Genomic DNA, 7,431 nt, shown 5'->3' with positions numbered 1-7,431 from the left:
TTACCAACAATTAATATAAAAATAAAAAACCCTCACCAGCCCCCCAGTACATAAAAACTCAGATGGCTTTAGTACGAGAAAAGGGAAACTAGAGAGATTGGTGTGTTTTCAAAGAGAAGCAGAGTTTGTCTTAGAATCACCACCTTTTCTATTATTATGGCTTCAAGATTGTTGTGGGCTTCAAGGGCTGCTTCTTACCTCAGGATCTCTGTTTCTCATAGAGGGTTTGCTTCTGGTAAATGATACTACAACCGTATTGGTTTCATGATTTCTTGATCTGTTCTTTAATTTTTTTGATGATGTATTTGATCATGAGAGAGTAATGATTGCTGATGTAGATATGGATCTTATGTATGTGCTTTGCTGGAATGCTTGATCTTCGATTGTTTTTTGGCTAAAGAATTGATTTTGGCATCTGGGGTGTGCTTGGATTTGGTGTTGGTCTGAATATTTTATTAAAGGTTGGATTTTTTCTTGAGTGAAGAGATTAGATGGACTCGTCAAGAAGGGATTGAGACATTGATTCTGATCGTTCTGTTTGTATTATGCTTACCATTGAGTTAGATTGATGACTGTGCTGCCAAAGCATCGATACTATTTTTGTTCATTGATTTAGTCTCGTGTTAAAGAGACATGAAATCAAAGCTGTTGTCTGATAATAATGACAGTTATCAATATAGTAAAAAAATGAAAAAATTGGGCTTTTTTGTTTTTCTGTTTTCGGAATTTTGAAAAGTGAAAATGTGTTTTCTTTTTAAAGCTTGCAAGTCTGATGGTGACGGTGAGGATGGAAAATGACATGGAGGTTTGTGAAGTTAGATTGTTACACAGTTTGGTTGTGGTATCCTAATGCAGCTGTGATGGCAATTCTTGTCTTTGACTCTTCGTTAGTGGCAGCACTCTTTACGATCTATTTCTGAGACAAATATTTCTTTTTGATTTTGATTGGGATTTATGGATGCTGAAAAGGCAGTGCTTTGCAAACTTAACTTAGGATCTCTTGCACACAATTAAGATCAAATATTGAGGAAATAGGATATAGTAATTCTACCAATTTTAAATTTTGTTACAATAAAAAACAAAATAACTGGAACGGCAATTCCATCCAGTTGGTCAACTTCAAAGTCAACTACTCAGTTTCTCTATATATGATCCATCTCCTTGAGTTAGAGCTTCCTGATTATATATGGACATCAATAATTAACATCATTTACAACATGGATAAGGGAAGACGGGGATTTTTGGAAATTTTTAACCAAATTGTTTACCAAGATTCCCTGAATTAGGCAATGCATCTACCATTCGTTTCAAGATTTGTGTCGGAACTCATAGGACCTGTGATTTTGTGCTGACTATATTTGGTTTCTCTGATGTCATATGTCTATTGTAAAATCATATGATCCTAGAACTTTCATGACTGCACCACAACTGTTCTAAATTGATCTAGCATTCAGTTTCCATTTAGACTTGTTTTTCTAGAGAGTGCTGCTGTGAACTGTTTCTCACTTTGTAGGGTTTTCAAGGTTCATTGTTGGATCTCCTACACCTTAAGCTTCCTGACATATTCATTTTCTCAAAATTCACCTGCAGTTATAAAGGACTTGAAGTATGCTGAAAGTCATGAATGGGTGAAGGTTGATGGTAATACTGCTACTGTTGGTATAACGGATCATGCTCAAGATCATTTAGGTGATGTAGTGTATGTTGAATTACCAGAAGTGGGTGCTACTGTAAATCAGGGTTCTGGATTTGGTGCAGTTGAAAGTGTCAAGGCTACTAGTGATGTTTATTCTCCTGTTTCGGGAAATGTGGTTGAAGTTAATGAAGAACTGAGCAACTCTCCTGGTTTGGTTAGTCTGCTTACATGGTGTCATATTCTTTTTCTTGAGATTTCTTTTATGAATCAAAATTTATGGTCGAATGTTTTTCATTTGTAGTTTGTTCCTCTAGATAACTGAAACTCCATATCTTTCAACCGATTACAAATCTTGGATTTCATAGGATCAGGTTTCTTAATTTATTAATGGAAATGGACTTGCCAAATAAAACAGCTCTCTCAAGCTATTTATTTAGTTTTCTAAAATCTCCTTAAAACTGAATGTTAATGAACGCATCTTCCTTAACCAGTGAATTTCATTTTTATTCCTTTACTCTTCCCTGAAACACGATGCAATGTTGCTGCTGTTTTTATCTATTTGTAACCAGAATTAGTCAGATAATCGTTGATAAACATGTCCTTTAAATACAAAACCTCAGAACAATGTAAATTAAATAGAACTGTTCAAAAGCTGGAACCAAGCTTAAGGAAGTGCTTTGATTTTCTCACTCCGCATTTTCTTCTACCATTTTGCAGGTCAATTCAAGCCCCTATGAAAAGGGATGGATTATGAAGGTTGAAATTAAAGATGCCAGTGAACTAGAGACCTTGAAGAACTCAGATGACTATGCTAAGTTCTGTGAAGAAGAAGATGCAAAGCATTGATTCGACCGTTGCCAAAGTAGAACTGGAGGCATTTCTTACAATGGATATTTCCTCGTATTGCTTAACCGGATGATGCCTCATGAAGGAGCTAAAAGTTGCACATTTCTATCTTGAGATATTCTTTTTCCAACAATGTGTTTTCTGATTTTTCTTTTTTCGTGAGTGACAAAATTGGTAGAAACTATTCCTCAAAAGCACAAATAATCACTCCAGGTTTTCCTCCATGACGTGGCCTGTTAAATAGTTGAAAACTTTTCTGATTAAGTTTTGAATTATTTGATAAATCCTGCATGCTTAAAAGTTCTGCAGTTAAAATTTTCGCAATTATTTCCGTGGATCAAATTTAACTACTCCATAGTGATTATTGCGTGGAGGGGAAAAGGAAATGAGGAAGTGCATGTTTTTGAATCATTAAGGAAAAAATTATGTACCCTGTAAGATTTCCCTTGTGCTGCTGATAAACATTGCTGCATGTTCTGTAATGGTTTATCATATTGAGATGGGCAGCATGATGGATATGGATAGTGAATTAGATCTGCTCATTGCTGAAACCAGCAGATGGCAGGTTGTTTCAGTCACAGCCGTGGTTTCCGTTTACATCCTGTTTTCCCCAGAGGTGGTGGATTATCTCACAAGATTCTCTGTGCCAAGAGTTTTAAGAACATTTATCAATCCTTGCTCAAAATATTCTGTTTGCTTTGGAGGTTTATAGAGCTTTTGGACTGTACAATGGGGGTGCTCATTTCTTATTCTTTAAAGTTCACGAACTCGATCACTTTGTTATCTGCACGTTAGGCATTTGATCCTGCAATTTATTTTGTCTTATGTTTCATTAATTTTTTATTTTAGAGACTGGCTAGGCTTTGATCTACATGACGAGGACTATTTTGTTTTTTCTTGGAAAATTCGTGGTATGATCCAAGCAAAGATCATAGGATTTTTCCAAGTTGGATTTAACATTATGGATTTCCCCCCAGGATTTATGTTTTTGTTTGTGGTATGATCCAAACAAAGATCAAAGGTAGACAGGGCTATCTACATTACGACGAGGAATTCATGAGAATTTTACTAAACTAAAAAGCAGAAAAATCAAAACAGATGGAAAAAGAAAGAAAATCTATATGGTTACAAAGATCGGAGGGTGGCCATGGGATCTGAGAACACCATAGGAAATGATGTCTGATAGAAATATCCTGTCTATGGTCCCAAAGCAGGTTGGTATGGTGGGTTCCTTCATTGATAAGAAGCTAACGATCTTATGGACCACACCGGAAAGCTTGCTGGAGGCAGGTAAATCAAACAAAGCCATTTCACACTTTAATTTGAGCTATTTTTGCTTTTCAGTCTCTCATATTCCATTATTTTAAGAAGGTGTAGAACACTTGCTAAGAATCATTCAAAAAGCATTTGGAATCAATACCGCAATTAAATTTAATTAATAAATAAATTGAATTCACTTGTTTGAACGTCACTTTCATTTCATTCTTTCAAGATCTCTTAAAAAAATAATAAATAAATATTTTGAGGAAATTAGTTTTAACATTAATTTATTCTTTTTAGTGTAGTAATCATAAAGGTTGATCTTTGATTTATTTTTGTACAATTTTTAGAGATTGAACTCTATTTAAAATTCAATTACTGACACTGAAATGGTTTTCAAACCTAAAATTTTATTAAAATCTTGAATTAAATTCAAAGAATTCCAAACATGCTATCAATTATTTAAATCGATATTCACCTTCTTTATTATTAACATTTAAAAATATTACCATATAAAATAAAACTCACTCTATATTCTATGTGTACCATTTATTTTTTTATAACAAAAATTGAATTTTATTCTTTTTTAGCATGCATATCTTTTTTTATTATTATTGTTAGATTGAAAATGAGATAGAAAGGTGAAAAAATCACCATAGAAGAAGAACAAATGGGGGCCTCAACAAAGAAAGCAGTCATAATTTGCTAATTAGCAAAATCTCAATATACTAAAAAAATGAAATCACACTAGGACTTACAAGATCATATAACAATTAAATCCAAGAAGTGATTGAAATCCATCAAAAGGTACATAAAATTGGCAAGCTAACAACTCTAATCGCATTCATCCTTTTGATTTCGCAATAAAGAATCTCACAATTCCATAATATACACAAAACCCTCTAAATTATAGTATAAAATCTATACTTGCTAAAGAAAAGAAATTTGCAATTACACTCAGCAACTCAGCTAAGCTCAGTCTCGGATGTCTTCAATCATCACGAGGAGCAGAGAAAACATTTAATTGTTTTTTCTCAAGCTAAAATCTAATTTAATTGGCCAACTAATTAATACGAAGATGATGTTGAAAGAGATGTTGCTGATGATGTTCTTGGCGAGGGTGAACTTTGCTTCAACATCACGGGTGGTAAAATGCTTGTTTTCCTCCTCTCTTGCTCCTTTATTAACTCTCCAGAAAATGTCTCCAATTTGTCGTAGTTTGTGCTCTCGACTATCTTCTTCCCTTCAAATAACACAGACTCCATGTTTTTCTGTGCCAGCATCTCTACTGTCATAGCCAATAAATCTGCCTTCTTGCTGGATTTCTTTGATTTTTCCACAATTCCATGCCTTTTGGCTATAATGCCATTTGCCTGTAGAAAAAAAAAACAATATTTAATAATTTTACTACAATGCTATGTTTAACTATTTTATTTTGGATGTTGATATCTTGGCCGAGTTTTACTAAGTTAATTAAATTTATTAGATAAAAAATGCAAGTAAAATTAAATTTCACTTTTAATTTTAGAGATTTGGTGTTGTTTTACTTTTAATAAATTGGTAGAATCTAATACCTGAATGCGAACATAATTGCTGGCCCGACAGGGACCAAACGCCATGGAAACAGCTTGATCAACCTAATTAAAAGAGACAATCAATTAGCTTACCTACCCCCACAAAAAAAAAAAGTCTCAAAAAATAAATAGAAAGTAAAAAATAATTTAGTACCGTATCAGATGCTCCTTCTCCGGCAATCCTGACAAATCTTGCCGGTGTAGAATTCTGATTCTGAACACCGAAATCTGACTCTCCATTTCCAAGAGACACCACCAAAAGATTCTCCACCCCATTACAGAGTGGAAACTCTTGCTTATTGTTCAGCACATGAGTGATTGCTGCAGCTGTTGGATTATTCATTGCGATCCCACCATCAATAGCCACAATTTTAGTCCTCTTGTCGACCGATCGCATGTCCACGGCCCCAACCATTGTTGGATCAGCCGAGGTTGCGAGGCAGACATCGCTCATTTTAAAATCATAGCCATCCATTTCCAATGCATCAGCACGAGAAAATAAGAATGGGGCATGTGTTGAAAGATCGTAACAAGTTATCAGCGCAGATTTGATGGTATCTTTCAAAGTTAGCTCTCCGAAAGTTTTTGCGAAAACTTTCTCGGCTTTTGCAGAACCCAATATTTTGCCAAAAAAACCTTGTGCTCTGTTCATCTTTTTATTGATTCTCACAAGAAAATTCAGAGCTTCTTCAGCTGTAAACATAGGACGACCATTTTTGCCACGGGTAAAAAGCAAGGCAGCTAAAATACCTCCAGAACCAGAGCCAGCAACAACATCGAAGTAATCAGAAATAGAGGCACCAGGATTGCCTGATTTTCGACGAAGGCAGGACTCAAGATGTGTCAAGGACTTAGCAGCAAGAATGCCATCAGTGGCACCTCCTCCATCAATGGAGAGGATCCTGACCTTACCACCATTAAACTGTTTGGCGGGCGTAAGTTGTTCTTGAATTGAAACCTGGTGAGTGTCTTTGGAGAGCTTAGGATCATCATATCCACCAAAAAGAAACTTGTTCTCTAGGATGGAAAAGATTTCATAAGTGAGCTTGTCTACATCAAAAGAAGAGTCATCAAGCATGGTAGATGTGTGTACTTCTGCCATTGGATTGAACTTCTTTGATGGTATTTTTGTTGGTTTTGGTGATGTTGAGCTTTGACTGATAAGCTTTTTGAAAGAGAAAAGAAGTGAAAGTGGTGATGGAGGTGAAGAGGATCACAAGGAGTGTTTATATAGTGAGGACTTGAACTTCTAATGTAGCCATCGAGGAACCATCCTGTCCAGGCGATTAATCGGCACGTCGAGTAACTTGGAGTTTTGTAGATTTATTTATTTATTTATTTGTATTTTTTTAGATTCTTGATCTTAATTTTGTCCTTTCCTTTTCTTTATTTAATTTATTTTGAATGGGGTGGATGGCTTTTGGAGTGGAGTGATTAAAAACAAAGAGAGAAAAAAATGTATTAATTTATTTTTAAATTGGAGTAGTGAATGTAGATTCCTTTTCATCATTTAAGGTAGAAGAAAAGGTATTGTTGCATTCTTTTTGTGTGCATAAATAATAGTAAGACTAAAGGAGGATGCTAATTAATTTAATAAAATTTTGTTAGAACTTAGGAGTTAGTCAATTTTATCGATTGATAGTGATGGTTGAATTTTCTCAACGAACAATTTAATAAGATATTTCTCCTAATTCTTTGAGGATGTGAAACTTAGGTTTTATCCTAGTTATTTTGAAAGATAATCTATACTATATGTGACATATGATGAAGATAAAAGCAATTTATTATTAAAAATTGGATACTCTAACCTTCAAATTATTTTTTTTTTGTTAAAAGTATTTTTGAATTAATTCTAGAATTCGATGGCTAAAAATATTGATTGGCTAAAGGATGTATATTGAAGTAAAATCAATCAATCATAGTTACAAATTATAATGTATTGTTTAATTATCCAAAAAAAATATATTTTATTTTTGATGTGATATTTGATTTTATTTTCTCCATAGTTGTGATATTGGTTGGTACTTGCATCAATCCAAAATATATTTTCTTGATTTATTTGCTCAACATATCTATAAAATTTTTAAAATCTTCATGAGTTTAATATTTATATTA

General features: G+C 34.0%; 2 protein-coding genes across 2 annotated transcripts; one reads left to right on the top strand and one right to left on the bottom strand.

Moving 5' to 3' along the window:
* Window positions 1-2,824, top strand: LOC105107824 (glycine cleavage system H protein 2, mitochondrial). The gene is made up of 3 exons (XM_011001879.1): window positions 1-235; window positions 1,591-1,850; window positions 2,354-2,824. Exons 1-3 carry the CDS (start codon window positions 157-159, stop codon window positions 2,480-2,482), a joined length of 468 nt encoding a protein of 155 aa, XP_011000181.1. The 5' UTR covers window positions 1-156; the 3' UTR covers window positions 2,483-2,824.
* Window positions 2,825-4,441: 1,617 nt separating this feature from the next.
* LOC105107823 (patatin-like protein 6) lies at window positions 4,442-6,539 on the bottom strand. Its single transcript, XM_011001878.1, has 3 exons — window positions 5,471-6,539; window positions 5,317-5,379; window positions 4,442-5,115 (listed from the first exon to the last, which is right to left on the bottom strand). The coding sequence occupies exons 1-3, from the start codon at window positions 6,416-6,418 to the stop codon at window positions 4,810-4,812; spliced, it is 1,317 nt and encodes a 438-aa protein (XP_011000180.1). The 5' UTR covers window positions 6,419-6,539; the 3' UTR covers window positions 4,442-4,809.
* Between the last annotated feature and the right edge of the window lie 892 nt (window positions 6,540-7,431).

Source organism: Populus euphratica, unplaced genomic scaffold (genome assembly GCF_000495115.2).
Source record: "Populus euphratica unplaced genomic scaffold, PopEup_1.0 scaffold413.1, whole genome shotgun sequence".
Taxonomy (NCBI): Eukaryota; Viridiplantae; Streptophyta; class Magnoliopsida; order Malpighiales; family Salicaceae; genus Populus; species Populus euphratica.
The sequence above is the reverse complement of the archived record's forward strand: the minus strand, read 5'-3'. Positions and strand labels throughout refer to the sequence as shown.